This window comes from Adelges cooleyi, unplaced genomic scaffold (genome assembly GCF_023614345.1).
Source record: "Adelges cooleyi isolate 19-005CV unplaced genomic scaffold, UGA_ACOO_1.1 ACOO_flye_CR_arks_rails_tigmint_CR_PRNA_30, whole genome shotgun sequence".
Taxonomy (NCBI): domain Eukaryota; kingdom Metazoa; phylum Arthropoda; class Insecta; order Hemiptera; family Adelgidae; genus Adelges; species Adelges cooleyi.
Window position 1 is genome coordinate 516,813 of NW_026095971.1, and position 15,815 is coordinate 532,627.

At 26.9% G+C, this 15,815-nt stretch overlaps 2 protein-coding genes across 3 annotated transcripts; one reads left to right on the plus strand and one right to left on the minus strand.

Annotated features, from left to right (window-relative positions):
* Positions 1 to 82: 82 nt before the first annotated feature.
* Positions 83 to 7,036, plus strand: LOC126838869 (copine-8-like). Of its 2 annotated transcripts, none has more exons than XM_050573634.1 (10): positions 83 to 395; positions 1,671 to 1,812; positions 1,885 to 2,010; positions 2,072 to 2,229; positions 2,921 to 3,147; positions 3,723 to 3,805; positions 3,996 to 4,110; positions 4,173 to 4,400; positions 4,475 to 4,653; positions 6,030 to 7,036. In XM_050573634.1, the coding sequence occupies exons 1-10, from the start codon at positions 328 to 330 to the stop codon at positions 6,315 to 6,317; spliced, it is 1,614 nt and encodes a 537-aa protein (XP_050429591.1). In that variant the 5' UTR covers positions 83 to 327; the 3' UTR covers positions 6,318 to 7,036. The 2 variants fall into 2 exon arrangements, with proteins under 2 accessions (XP_050429591.1, XP_050429590.1); XM_050573633.1 differs by lacking the exon at positions 6,030 to 7,036 and adding an exon at positions 4,774 to 5,546 and having other exon boundaries at positions 84 to 395.
* Positions 7,037 to 8,401: 1,365 nt separating this feature from the next.
* Positions 8,402 to 15,206, minus strand: LOC126839430 (pyridoxal phosphate homeostasis protein). Its single transcript, XM_050574774.1, has 6 exons — positions 14,896 to 15,206; positions 14,697 to 14,834; positions 13,206 to 13,416; positions 9,187 to 9,329; positions 9,023 to 9,121; positions 8,402 to 8,669 (listed from the first exon to the last, which is right to left on the minus strand). Exons 1-6 carry the CDS (start codon positions 15,067 to 15,069, stop codon positions 8,589 to 8,591), a joined length of 846 nt encoding a protein of 281 aa, XP_050430731.1. The 5' UTR covers positions 15,070 to 15,206; the 3' UTR covers positions 8,402 to 8,588.
* Positions 15,207 to 15,815: the final 609 nt, after the last annotated feature.

Below are 15,815 nucleotides of genomic sequence, written 5' to 3' on the forward strand. Positions count from 1 at the left end.
TCACAATATGCCCAGCCCGTATCGTGTTATCAAAAGTTTCTATACCAACATACATTGTGATACTTATTTACAATATTTTCTCATAGCTGATAATAATATGATATAATAAACAGTATAAATATTGCATATTCAATTATCTAAATTAAAATACGCGTATTTTGACTATTTACCACTATTTACTATTGCTCATTGCTGTAAAAGTTAAAACGTAGTGTTGACTGTTGTGAGTAGTTGTCCTCAGTAGAAGTTAGACCAATGTTCTCATTTCTAGTTTGACGTAGTTTAATCTTTAGCTATCAATTTAATTAAACACGATATATTGTTGAGATGGCTGCGTTTGTTCCGGGTTCGTCAACAGAGCCTACATCAGAAATTGAATTAACACTATCTTGCAGGTACCTTATTATATACTTATTATGGTTCTAGTAAATTACATTCATCATTTTTATTTAAAAATTGTATACTAATACTTTTAATTTTATTCATAGACCATTATTAAAAATGTTTGTTTATTGATATTTTTAAAAATCACAAATTTCAGTACACTATTGGCTATGTAAACTTTTGAGTGACTTATAATAATTATAAGTAGGTAAATATGGTGGTATATATTTACTTTACCAGACCAAATTCAATTTTTTCTAATATCTGTAATAAATTGGTTCAATAATTATAATTATAGTTATAAATTATCCTGTGAAAGTTATGGTTGAGCAAGAAAGCAAGTTTACTGTGCATTGAGGAGAAAAGTTCACTTGCTCTTTTTGTTAGTTTTTTTGATAATGCTGTTTTTTTTATCAGAGTTGGGCAAGTTTTGAATAATATAATAAATAGTAGATAATTTGACAAACAAGGTATTTATTCACAATTAATAAATAACTATTTATTTATTGAACAACTTTATTTGTAATTCTACAGAAAAAAGATAATAAATAATTATTGAATGAGTTAAAGAATACATTTATGATAAATCAGGGCCCTCTCTTAATAGGTTACCAACAAAAATATGAGTAATATTTAGGCCAAATATAACAGTTAATAGTCAACAATAAAGAAGATCTTTTAGCTAAATAAAATAAAAATCTGGTAAAAGTGTTAGAATAGAGTAAAAATGCCATAGTCTGTTTCCTATTGCTATCATATTGTATTATTAGCCTAAAAAATAAATCATGAATCACAGTCTTAAGAGTAATGACTCGTAGTGTTATGAATCATATAAAACTTTTTAATTATGAGGACAGTAACTAACTTGGCTTTGCTACCCCAAAATTAAATGTATATTACTGAGTAGAGTTTTATTCTTTATAAATAATATTTAAACCTATATTGGAAATATATTGTCGTATAGAGATAGGTAATGATATTGATTATATTGGTAAAACATATTATAATAATGAGCTCCATCACATAATGACAGCATTAGGCTTTCAAGGCCTGTCAAGCTAAATAATAAATCTTGTAACATTAATTACATAATTCAAAATAAAAAGCAATAAGTTGATTTATTGGAATTTGTACTAATACAAATATACTTTAGATAAATGAGTTGGTGTATTATATATGGAATTCACGTGTAGAAAATAATTTCTAAAGTTTAAAGATACTGTTTTGTATGTTTTGAAATACTTAACAAATTGTATTATAACTAATATTATTTTTGTTTCTTTTAGAAATCTGCTAGACTGTGATGTATTCTCTAAATCTGATCCTATGTGTGTTGTATATTTGAAAACCCCAGAAACATCCAGATGGAGTGAAATATGTCGCACTGAATGTATCCATAACAGTTTGAATCCTGATTTTGTTACCAAAGTATTATAAATTATTATAATTTCATGATAACAAAATAAATGATATACTTTTTTTTTTATAAACAATTTTAAGGTTCATGTATTATACCGCTTTGAGGTTCAGCAAAATATCAAAGTAGAAGTTTATGATGTAGATTCTAAACTAAGTGATCTTCGATCTCAAGATTTCTTGGGGTCATGTGAAACTACTCTTGGTCATGTAATATCTTAAATTTTTTCACCTTATTGGTTGGTCAATTATAATTTACAGTATGTTTCAGATTGTTTCTTCCGTAACAGTTACATTGCCCTTAAAGGGAGCTAAATCTAATAACAGAGGTCAAGTCATTGTAAAAGCTGAAGAACTACCAGCATGTCATGATGAAGTGACTTTACACTTTAGCGGAAAAAACCTGGAAAAAGACGATTGGGTATCCAAGTAAGGATTATTTATTATAATAATTATAGAAAACCCGTTAAACAAATAAACATTGTCTAGAAAAAAACCTAAATAACACTTGTGGTTAAATAATATAAAATAATTAAATATTAAAATAAACCCTTAATCACAAAAATAATTTTCTATAGCGTATACATATTTTGGCAGCAATGTTTCCATCATCAACCCATAACAAACTCAAGAGATGACAGTAACATTGCTGCCGAAATACATGACACTACAGAGAATTATTTTTGTGTTTAGGGGGTTATTTTAATATTTAATTATTTTATGAACAAATATTGGTCCTAAACCAAAAGAATATAAGGGATTTGAAATTTGATCCAAAATATTTTAGCTCTGAAGCGTTAGATCTTCATATATTTACTAACAAACAATTTCTCAAAAACTATAAATTTTAAATATATTTTAGTAGAAGAATTAGTTCTTAGGAAATCTTTATTTTAGTAATAGAATTTTGTATATAAAAAATTCATATAATACTATTCAAAATAATGGAAAAAATAATACTCTGTTGTATTGTATTTTACTTAAATTTTTTTGTACAACTTATGCTACTAATAATACTCAGAGAAACTCGCTTAAGACCTAACCAGACTAGAATTGGTTTAAAAATTTCATAAAAATTGTTATTTTAAGTAGTTTTTTTGTAAATGTATTTGTCCTTTAGGTTTTTTTCCTGGTTAGTAAAGGCTTATCCATTTCTGGAGTTTTTTAAAGTGTGTGAAGATGGCCAGTATCAGTTAGTATATCGAACCGAAGTTGTTAATTGGACCACAAATCCTAGATGGAAACCAATAACCTTACCAGTACGATCTTTTTGTGGCACAGATTTTGATCGAGATATTAAAGTCTGCTGCTACCACTACAAATACAGTGGAAATCATCAATTATTGGGTATATTATAACAGTCAATATGCATGATCAAATTATTTTTTAAGGGTTTAAGCTATAAATTGAAAATGTGTGTTTTAGATTTTTTACCCAAGTTAACTGTTTGGTTGTTTATGTTTTTTCTGACCTTTATCATTTCCATTTGCTCTAATCATGATTTTGTTCTTAATATTTAATAATATAAGTTTTCATTTAATTTATAATTAATCAACCATTCTTTTTGATAATTATTACCTTAACTATATTATCTCTTATTATATCGCTTGTCCAGTGGAAAAATGGCGTAAGTGGAGATTTAATTGTTCTTCAAAAAACGTCATTTAAAATATTGTAGTGTAATAGTAACTGGTAATTACAACAACGAAAAAACTGCTCTCTAGCGGTCAAAAATAGGTATTACACTTATGTCATTGTTTTACTCAATAAAATGAAATTTTATCGTACTGTTTTCGTACTTAAGTCAAAAATTTACACTTACGCCAATGTTCTACCGGAGAAGCGATATTATATCTTTAAGTATGTAGTTATAACATTTAAATAAACGTATATATAAAGCATTTTGTTTTGGTGTTTTTTAGGAGAATTTCATGCTACAATGAATCAATTTCAAAAAGGTCCAGGACCTGAAAATGAACATAAATGTACAAAACCTAAATCAAATGTAAGTTTTTTTAAATTTTAATTATTTAAGGAGCCTGAACGAAAAAAAAAACATAGTGGTTTTTGGGAAAATGTTCAAAAAACACTTGGACAAAAATTTAACTAACATTTATCTTTGTTTATTAAAAATTTAGTTAGCTTCACAGTAAATATAATTTTTAATATATATATATTGGTTTTTAAATATTTAGAAAACTACTGGTACTATTCGCCTAAATCATTTTGAGTTGAAGAAAACATTCACATTTTTAGACTATATAATGAATGGCACTCAAATCAACTGTACATTTGCAATTGATTTTACTGGTAAGACATAAAATATTTAAAATTCAAACTATTTCTATTAAAAAAAAAAATTATATTTGCAGCTTCAAATGGAGATCCAAAAGATTACAATTCATTGCATTACATAAGTAATAGACCTAACCAATATGAACAAGCATTGGCGGCTGTTGGTGAAATTATTAAAGACTACGATAGTGACAAAATGTTTCCAGCATTGGGATTTGGTGCACGTATTCCACCTCATGGCCAAGTTTCTCATGAATTTTTCTTAAATTTACAAGCCAGTGATCCTTACTGTTCTGGCATAGAAGGTAAAAAGGACACTAAAAAATATTATTTATTTCAATAAAATGTATGTGCTTTATACTTATTTTTTATTTTCCAGGAGTTATTAATGCTTATCATCACTGTATAAGGAGCGTTCAGTTATATGGTCCTACAAATTTCAGTCCGGTTATTAACCACGTAGCAAAATTTGCTCAAGCTTATCAAGACGGATCCCAGTATTTCATATTACTCATAATCACAGATGGTGTTATCACAGATATGTTCCACACTAAACAAGTATTTATATATTTTTTAAAAACATATTTTAAGTGTAGGGTAATATTATAGTAATGATTAAGGCACAGCATTTTTATGTGTTGGGGATTTATTGGCTTATTATTGATAAATATTATTTAGGCCATAATTCAAGCATCATCCTTGCCTATGTCAATTATCATAGTGGGGGTAGGTAGTGCAGATTTCTCAGCCATGGAAGAACTTGATGCTGATACTGTGCCATTGGAAGTTAATGGTGTCCGTGCAACCAGAGATATTACTCAGTTTGTGTCATTTAATGATTTTCAAGGATGCGAAAATATATCTCTTGCAAAAGCTAATTTGGCTCGAGAAGTGCTGGCTGAGATACCTAAGCAATTCGTAGGCTACATGAAATCTAAGAATGTTATTCCCCAAAAATCTGTTAAATAATCAAATCTGTTAAATACTACATTCCATTCTTTATTAATTTGAAGATCATGTTTTATATTGTTTTACTCTATTATTTAATTTTTATTTATTTTCTGAATCGTTGTATATGTATAGACATTCTCTACCTACGTTTTTTTATATTGATTTATCAATTTAAAAATTACTATTTCAAAACCATTCTGTTTTATTAGTGTCAAGAATATAATATTTCATGGAATTGTTTTACTGAAAATTTATATGATGGACTAAGAAAACTTTATTGTAACAATTATTTATTGTTAACCCATTAGCCCAGCGTCTTAACTGTAGGACATCAGATTTGATGTCTATGTTAACATTTTTTATTTATATCAACATTGTTCAACTTTATATCAAACTAGAATATTATTATTATATACCATTGGGTTAATGAAAATTTTATCATATTGGGACAATATTATTATTCAACAGAATTTAACAGCGTATTATTATGTATATAGTTATTTAATTAAATTAATATTTGATTATTATTTATTTAATATTTATTAATTTTTAAATGTGTGTTTGTTGTTTATTAATTTTAAAATAATAAGAAAATTATTATTTATTATTTGATAGGCAGATTAAATGCTGCGTGTTTGGCATTTTTGGATAATTTTATGTATAATCAATTGAATGTATTTTGATTATTGGTATAAAATACGTTCATATGAAAAATATTAATCCTATAATACCGAATAGCACAAGCTTGTAACATTAACTATTTTACATTATTATACTAATATTTATCGGATTACAAATTTTATACTTTTTTGATTCATACTGCACATTTTTATTAATTGTAATAATACAATTTTGTTTAAACTATAATACATTATATATTTGTATGAACTGTATGTATTTAAGTATAATCACTTTATTTCTAAACTTTTAATAAATTGCTAAGTGTTTTACGTATAGTATACATAATATATTTCGTGCTATAGGCTATCATCAAAGCATCAACATTGCCACTCTCTATAATCATCGTAGGAGTCGGCAATGCAGATTTTCAATCAATGGAAGAATTAGATGGTGACACAGTTACTTTAGAAGTGAATGGTGTTCGGGCTGCCAGAGATATTGTGCAGTTTGTCCCATTTAAAGACTTTCTACAAATTCAAAATCCAATGAATGCTAAATCGCATTTAGCTCAAGAAGTTTTGGCAGAAATACCTGCGCAGATTGTTGGCTATATGAAAAGTCGTAATATTATTCCTAAAGTGCTACACTAACATTATAATAACTAAATATTATAATAATATTTATTTCAAATTCTTTTCTCAGCTACTGTTTTATCAAGTATTTTTGTCTTATTTATATCTGTTTATTTTTTTTTTTTCGTTATTTATATTTGTCTATGTGCTTTCAAGCTGTACTATCAAGACTGTCTAAAATAATTTATAATAATGTTAAATTTACAATTTTATTTGGCCAAAAGAAGTTTTTTATGGGTTAAACTAGTCACCTAAATCAAATTAATTTATTTTTCTTCATAGCTTATATTTTTTTTTATGATAAGATACATATTGTCGCTACCGCGAGAAAAACTCCCATGTGCAGAAAACATTAAAACGTGTAAAACAATTTATAGTAGGTAATACATAGGTTTTATTTTTATTTTTCATTTATTCTACAATAGAGATACCTAGCACATTGAAGATTTTATCGTATGATAGCTTTTTTTTTCTGTATTCAGGGATACCAAAATCGAAAAATTGGCACATAGGATGTTTTTTCACAGTAACGACAATATATTATGTACATACATATGTATGTGTATTTAATTTTCAATTTATAATGCTCAATAATTTTTAACAATCATGAATCAACCTATTGTATTATTTTAAGTAACAAATGTTATTGTGACCAAATCAATGATGAATTTTTTATGTAATTTTCTTTGAAAATTTATACTAATGAAATCTGTAAGTACAACTAAATACTTTTGTGATAAATATGTACCTTTTAATATGTTATATCATTGCTTAAATTATTTAATAAGAACAATTTCACAATCAAGTTAGTCTTTATTTAAAATATTTTAATACTAAAAAAATTATTAAATATTTATCATATCACTTATTAAAACTATACTTTACCGAAGTGATATTTTTTTATTTGAATCTAGGTGAACTATAATGAAGGTCTTTTGGATTTTTCTACTTGGTTTTCATTTTTCATTTAAATATATTAATTTAAGTAAGTATGTATACTTTTATGTCCACAATACACATTAGTTTAGTGCACAATTCCTTTTTGATAATTTAAAAAAACAAATCTTTATTTTTTAATTTATAATTTAAACTACATATTATAAATTTTTTTACCAAGAAGACTACAGATATCTTTAAATTTTTATAGTCTTAAGGTAGTGTTAGTGTTTTATCATTAATATTACTAATAATAACAGACACAATACATTTGTCTACTTACCTTGTTGGGTTAAAAAAAATATATTTCCTATAATTCAGTTTATACTTTATGAACATTATTAATTATCATATAATTATAATAACCATTTTGAAGATTGTTAAGTTGTCACACTATTGGTATTAAAGTTTAGTGTATATCATTTTAATTGTTGATAATTAATAATTAATTTTAATAAACATTTGAAATAACAGGTTTTATCTTCAAATAAGATTGCAAAAATGTTATTAATATTTTAATCTTTCAATATTCCTATGTTAATATAAAGCCTGACTGCTTTATGAAATTATAACAGTTTAATATTTTAAAATATGGATCTAAACTAGTTTAAAATTGTTGAACAGTTTTAAGATCAGTACTTCAAAAAGTTTTAATTATTGCATTTAAACATTTTATACTATTTTTTTTTTTTTGCATTTATACATTTTCGATTGCTGTTTAAATTTGTTTGTATTTAAAATCGATTAAAAGTTATATCATATTAATGTGTATAATTTATTGATATATCTTTTAAATTGTGTTCTCTACAAATTGAAATAAACACAGTTAAATTTTGGTAGTTTCTTAACAAAACTGTTGTACGATGTAGGGTTATTAGTCCTACGATCAACTCTCCTTACCTTGGAGAGGAGCTCGGAGCCCAGGTTCGCCAAACCCGTAACACAATGAATGTAATGACCTCTTCGATCCCACTATGCTCTGTCCCCATTATGCCCCAACCACACTGTACGTAGGTTTTTTCACTAAATATATCATTTTTTTTTTTTTGAAAATTCAACGTGTACGCTATATCTTGCTGTTATATATTTACAATTATGAACTGTATTTTGGGAGAGGGGAGGTCTAGCGGGAGTAATAAATCAAAATGTTATCTAAAAAATATATATACGCATGTTTATAAGGATATAATCGTTTAAGTTACTTGCAGCATGCTCTGATGGATATATAAATATTAAAAACAAAAAATTTAACTTAAATAAATGTATTCCTACATACATAAAATAAAGATATTTTTAATAGTATATAATTAGCTATAAATCTAAGATAATTTTATAATCCTCATTGGATTGAAACTATTTCTGAGATCTCTCTTTTTTTGGTCTATAACCAAAAATATTACTTCCTACTCGAACGTTTGTGCTTCCACATTCAATCTATAAATAAAAAAATAAATAATACTAAATGAATTAATTGTTTATTAAAACCTAAACAAGAAATGAGGAGAGATAAACTTTTATTATCTAGAAAACACTTAAGCAACTTTTGTGGTTATGTTATATATGTAAAGAAATAAAACAATGAAATATTTAAATAAACCCTTAATCATATAAATATAGTCTATAGCATATTCATATAAGACTGATCCAGACTCAGTCTGTTGTATGCACTGATTACAGTAACATTACTGCCAAAATATGTATACCGTAACGCTATTTTTTTTTTTTTTTGGTTATTGGTTAAATATTTCATTATTATTAACTTTTATAATATTTTATATAATACTCACAGCATGTTCAAAATCATCAGACATTCCCATTGATAACTCAATATTAGACGAGTTCAATTGCAAGTCAAAACTAACTTTGTTTTTACATTCAACCAATGTCTAAAATAAAAAACAAGTCATTAAGACTTATTTAAGTTTTTTAAATATTTGTATTGTATCAATACCAAAAAATCTGGATTTGGTCCTAATGAACAATCATAACCAAATCGTCCAATAGTCATAAGGCCAATAAATTTTAAATTTTCACAATTTTCAATGATATATTTGCATAATTTTACTACGTCATCGGGTAATACTCCATTTTTTTCTAAAAAAAAAAAAAAATATGTAATACATTTTAGTAGGAATTATCTTTAATTTTGTACAAGTTATTTAACATTTTTAACTCGTAACAATAATTATAAGCTTGAGTATTAATAGTATTAAATTAGTATGTCATCAATAGTGATATTTATAGATGACATTTAATTTTTTAATAAAAAAAAAAATATGCATATGGCGTATTGACCGGGAGTGGCTGGCTATGGCTAACTTTATGCCAGTTCGGTCACAGGGGTGCATGGCATTGAGTGGGTCGCCGCTAAAAATCCCGGGTGGTCACCCATCCGGGATCAAGCAGCAACGGACACAGCTTAACCTCAAGTGCCATGCGGCACCTGAGATGTCCACTGCGCCATACCTCCCGGTTAATTTTTTAAAATTTAACTAACATAGTACTGAAATTATTTGGATATCAGCAGCTTGAATATACATAGTATGTTTTATTTTCTATACACAAGTGTATTTAAATTTTTTTTAAAAATAGTCTGATAGGCTGACTTTTTTGGGAGGGGGTCTAAAACTTGGCCCTTTTTCAATGTTAGGTTTTTGTTGGAGATATCATTTCTTTTTGATGGCTTTCACGTTGTGGACGTCGAGTTAATTTTTCACGATTCATTTTAAAAATTGGGAACAGAGAGCTGCGAGTTTGATTCATGCGGCGCCTCGAAGATTTGCTTAATAAAATTTATCTACAATTTAACGCGAGCACGAGAGTGTGTTGGGGGCTCTCGTGTCGTCCTCCTCGCCTCGCCAGCACTCCATTCAGTGTCGGTTTTTTGGCACGAGGCGAGGAGACCGACTAGACTCTCGCGGGCGCATCGCGTCTCGTCAGTATTTCTTATTATTTATTAGTATTATCAGTATTATTTGTCTTGGTTAGGTTAATTACGTATTACCCAACCATACAATATTTTGCCACTTGGTGTAATACATATTTTAAAATGTATCTATACCGGGTGATTGGTTAACTATGGACCACTCAATATCTTAGAAGATATTAGACTTTTTTAATTTTTTTTTTTTTATACTTTTATAGCAATTAGTTGGGACAAATTTTATATATATTTCAAAATTTAAACACCATCCCTTATGCGTTAAAACCATATCAACTTTGGATTTTTAAATGGTAACCCCCAATTTTTTTTTGATGATCCTGTTTATTTTTTTTTAATTTAATTTTAGGCGTAAAAACTAGGTAAATCGATTGAGTAGTTAACGAGCTACACAGTTTTAAAATTAAAGGGAGTGTAAAAAATAAATTAAATATCTTGGAGATGCTAACATATTATGGTGACACTTGACTGCTCTCTGTTATTATTTATTGACTATTAACTTTGACAATAGCTATAGTAGCGTTTAAAAATCGTAACCGTACCAAACACTATTTACTTTAGGTAAATAATTCACCGATAGTAAATAATAATGATAACCGCTATATCGACTGACAAATATACCACTACTACACACTTTTACATTTATTTTGTAAAATAGTAGGTATGTTTAATTTGTTATCAATACCTTGTGAATATTTTTCCAGCATTTAGCAATTATTCGTTTTGGTTAATTTGATACATTTTGTTTATTCATGCGATTTGTACGTTTTACACGATTTGCACGTATACTTAACATATCTATAATTATAATACATTATTTATTAATTATTAGTGATGAATTCTTTATTTAATATTAATTTAATCTAAAATGCCGCTGAGAATGTTAATATTTCTGAAATATGTTATTGTCTTAATCCAAATCTTGATATTATTTTCATGATGGCATAGTTTTGGCATTAGCTATTACAGAATTTATTGACAATTTTCTAGTGGTTTACGATAAGTTTTTATAAGTAATATAGTAAATAAAATTATAAAACACAAAATAGAAAAAAAAAAATGTTAACTATTGGATTAAGTGTAAAAAAGTAAATTGAATGAATATACTTATAAATATTTTTTAACTTAAATATGTAAATGGAGATGGATTTCTTCTAGTGGGAAATCATCAAACAAACTTTACCGCCCTAGGTAACTTCCTATAAATACATCACTATATACAGCAATATGTTGTACCTCTATTATTTACAAGTTAATTATAGATATGTTAATTTTATTTAGTCTTAATTTTTTAATATGATTTAGCAAATAAAAATGTTTATTTGTATCTTATAAGCATATTATTTAACTTGTTACTTGTTTTTTTATTTTACTATTATCATAATAAACATAACATAATATAGTATTTAAATGTTTGTTAGTAATATTATTATTGAATTTTAAGCTTATGACTGTTAAAAAAGCTGTACAAAAACAAAAAAAATTGTACTTCATCATTGTCACTCTAAATTTTTGCTTATACCTCGTACAACGAGAAAAACAACCATTTATTAAATAAGAAACATACTTTTACTGTTCATATGAACACATTAAAATAAGTAAGAATAGTCAATACTATGAAATATATACAGTTTAGGCTTAAGGTGGTAATATAATAAAGAGTTAATAAATAAATACAGCTTTAAATAATTAAAAATACTGAACTAGAAATAGTTAAAATTGACGCGTTACAACTTTAAATTATAAAAATGAAAATTTATTTTAGTGCACAAGTATTGGATGAACGTAGTTCTTATGGAATCCTTTGTTATCTAAACATTTTAATAAACACAATAGATGCCTTATAAAGATGTTGTTTGACATCTTATGTACCTACCATAAACCAGTTCGAACAAATGCTAAAATAGTTTCTGTACATATTAAGTTTAGTTTTTGTTTATTTCTGTATATATTCTGTACATATTATCTATTAACTGTATGTAATACAATATTATACTAAAAAAAACAAAAAATTGAATGTTATTTATTAAAGTTTTTTTAAAAATATTTTCACTAACAGAATTAATAATTTGACTAGTTAAGACACCAGTACAAGTAATACTTATTAAGACCAAGACGCTAAATATTTAAAGTAAAAACCAAGACGCTAAATAACCATAGTAATTGAAAAATTAGAAAAATGAACTTTTTGATTAGTTTTCAAGTAGTCGTATTTTTATAATAATTTGTTCTGTGTTGATATTAATCTACGCTAGTAACGAATCGTTTTGGTAGAACTACGGTATATACTCTATATAAGACCGTGATTAGACCACGGTAACCTATGGTTGAAATTGAAAAAAAAAACTATTTACTAGGGCTCATAATATTGTTTGTTAACAGCAGCTAATGCCTAATATTCAATACGTACAGGTACACCGCACCGCTAGGAACACTACAGAAAAAACAGATAAGAAGACATTACCCATATAATATTATTATAGATTTATTATTAGTTCGTTTTCATTGTGACCGACGACCGTCAACTATTAACTTTAATCTACAACCGTATCGTTAATCAATCTTATTTTGTGAAACGTGAGATCCGGCGATAAACGATTTTTTTCTTTAGTTGTAAAACTTATAAAAGCATCTCATATAAGCTAATATTATAATATTGTAGTACTAAGCTATAACTTTAAAAGTACTTGTCTGATTTAGCTAGTTTTTACGCCTAAAATTAAATTTAAAAAAAATAAACACGATCATCAAAAAAAAATTGGGGGTTACCATTTAAAAATTTAAAGTTGGTATGGTTTTAACGCATAAGGGATGGTGTTAAAATTTTGAAAAATACATTAAATTTGTCCCACCTATTAACTATAATAGTACAAAAAAAAAATAATTAAAAAAGTCTAATATCTTCTAAGATATTGAGTGGTCCGTAGTTAACCAATCACCCGGTATAATTACTTTACTACTTCTGACCTCCTACGACAGAATATAATAATAAAAAATTATATAATTCTTAGTTCACTAATTTGACAAACCTTCTTCTCGACTAGTATTCACTTGGACCATAATTTTCAATGGATTTTTGTTATTCTGTTTTTTCCATGCAACATTAATAGCGTCAGCTAATTTTTCATTATCAACTGTTTCAATAATATCCAAACCAGGAACCGATAATATTTTTGATACTTTGTTCCTTTGAATGTGACCGATAAAATGCCATTTAATATCCGGACATTGTTTTAATATCTAATACAAATTTACAAAATTCAATGCTATATTATGAAAATTGCATTACCAGACATTAATTTAAAAGAAAGCAAACACTACAGCTTAGTTGCCTACTTTATCAAGAAATGTATTAATTATTAAGGTTAATATCATATTATTATAACTACTTATACCATGTGATATCTTAGTCATGAAAAAGACAACTACTCTAAACCGTCTTAGTTTTTATAGAAATCTCCCTATGATATTAGAAATATACAAAAATAGGTATTGAAAGAATAATTTATAAAAATTTAATTATTCATACAAGTTGGCATCGATAATGTTACTTCTTAGCATAGATTAAATGCAGAAAATTCAGATATATTTGATTTAGATAAAAAAAATGTTGCATTTATTATATTATATTATTATCTTTGTTTTATTAAGTAATTTAAAATAATTTATCTCATTCAAGAATAAAATGTTACTTTAAAGGATAGTTTTGGAGGATTAACATATTTAATTTAATAATTAAATTCAGAGTTCTAATGAAAATAATAACTAGCCGATATGGGTGGATGAGAGGTAGACCATAGAGCTATTTTTATCTGCAAGCACTATTCAACCTCACTTGACACCTATCACTTGAAATGCTAATTGCTGAATAAGTATTAATTATCAATAACGGATTATCGACCAGAAATTACTATCATAAAATTAATATGATTTAAGTAAAGTCAATTATATCTCTAGGGACTAGGTTAGTAATAACTTTTGAAAGTTACCTAAAGAACTAATTGTTCAGATATTTATTATGTTGAAAATGACCAAATTTTAAACAAAACCAAAAGTCCACTAATAACAATTAGTTATTTCTGTTAATCAAATTTAAACCAAAGCTTAGACTAAAGTCATTGAGGTAATTTTTAAAAGGGTTTTGACTAATCTAAGGTATTTCTTGGAACAAATAACATTAATAAAAATGTTTTTCCTATTTTATAAATGGTATAATATATTTAAATTATTATCATCATCAGCTTAATGGGCCTTTGAGGCCCAACGCTGCCGTCATGAGATGATGGTTGCTAGATGGAATCGCTGTCAGGGACGGGTTGTTAGTCAGTCGCTGGAGAGGGGAATGGCGACTCCTTTTCACCGACGTTGCTCGACCGGCAAACAAAGTGCCCGTGACAGAGTGTTGAACTGGTGACAGTGAGCGCTAACACACTGCCGCCTTACCCACTCGGCCATTCCTCCTCCTCTATATTTAAATACTATATAAATTATTCAATTTTTAGTTAATTAAAAGTGCATACTTCAACGTCAAAAGATTTAGTTAGTAATTCCTGAACATAATTCTCACCAAAATGTCTTTGGCCTTTTTGATAAATACCAATAATATGTTCTATAGGTTTAGTTTTACTAACAGCAACTAACCGTGGCTCTGGTAAGTTCTGAAAATAAAAATTTATAATTATATAAACTGCCATAACCCCCAAAAGAAATTGTTATTACCTGTGTTCTTTTTTGGGAAACTACTTTTATTTTTTGCTTAACGTCATTCCAACCACTGATCACATTTTCAAGAGAAGTCATTGTACTTATACTACAATTTCTCAAATGTAATGACTCTAAATGCTTAGTTGCAAATAACTGATGATATTTAGATAAAAGCGATTTTATATACATAACAGTGTCATTTCGTACATTTCAATAATTCTTTATTGAGTTCCAAAATTACTTTCCTGTTAAATCAATTAAAGTTTTTATAAAATTAATACATGTACCACAGCATAGACAAGTATACTACCGCATAGACATCACAGATAAGATAAAACTGGATAGGTCGGGTGTGTTATCAATGCATAAATACATATCTGTATATATTATTATATCAATATTATATATATACGTGATTGTCTTAACATATATTATTCTCGCGTGATAAGGTTCTAATTCCCACCAAGATGGCAGAAAGTGGCTGCTTCAATCTTCTCTATTGGTGGCATGTACAGTTAGCAATCTAGTTAAATTATATGTACCCATAGACCTATTAAGATTTCTTTATGGGTCTATGTATATATATATATAGTGCCACAGAATAATTATTCTGTGATAGTACGGTTATCACACTTGGTTATAAGTCCATCCACGCATAATAAAAAAACAAATGTTTTATCGTTAGCCGCATTTTATAAATTTATTGTACGGCCTAAACAAGTAAAAACTAGTCCCAACAGTGAATCTGTATTCCATTACAATACTATATAGGTACATAATATACATAGGCTACACACTTGGTTAAAATAGATAAAATACGAAAATGTCAGTGGCCAGTAGCATTTTCAGCCATTATTAATAATTTTAACCTACAATAATTGTGCATCTTGAAAGAGCTGAAAATACATTTTGAAAATAGTGACGGTATTTAAATA

Bases quoted from the DNA above. Each gene is read 5' to 3' on its own strand.
- LOC126838869 (XM_050573633.1), top strand. From the start codon at position 328: ATGGCTGCGTTTGTTCCGGGTTCGTCAACAGAGCCTACATCAGAAATT. The intron at 3,806-3,995 runs GTAAGTTTTTTT...TTAAATATTTAG, and splicing joins GTACAAAACCTAAATCAAAT to AAAACTACTGGTACTATTCG. The intron at 4,401-4,474 runs GTAAAAAGGACA...TTTATTTTCCAG, and splicing joins TTACTGTTCTGGCATAGAAG to GAGTTATTAATGCTTATCAT.
- LOC126839430 (XM_050574774.1), bottom strand. From the start codon at position 15,069: ATGTATATAAAATCGCTTTTATCTAAATATCATCAGTTATTTGCAACT. The intron at 9,122-9,186 runs GTATTGATACAA...TTTTTATTTTAG, and splicing joins GACCAAATCCAGATTTTTTG to ACATTGGTTGAATGTAAAAA. The intron at 8,670-9,022 runs GTGAGTATTATA...TTTTATTTATAG, and splicing joins CTGATGATTTTGAACATGCT to ATTGAATGTGGAAGCACAAA.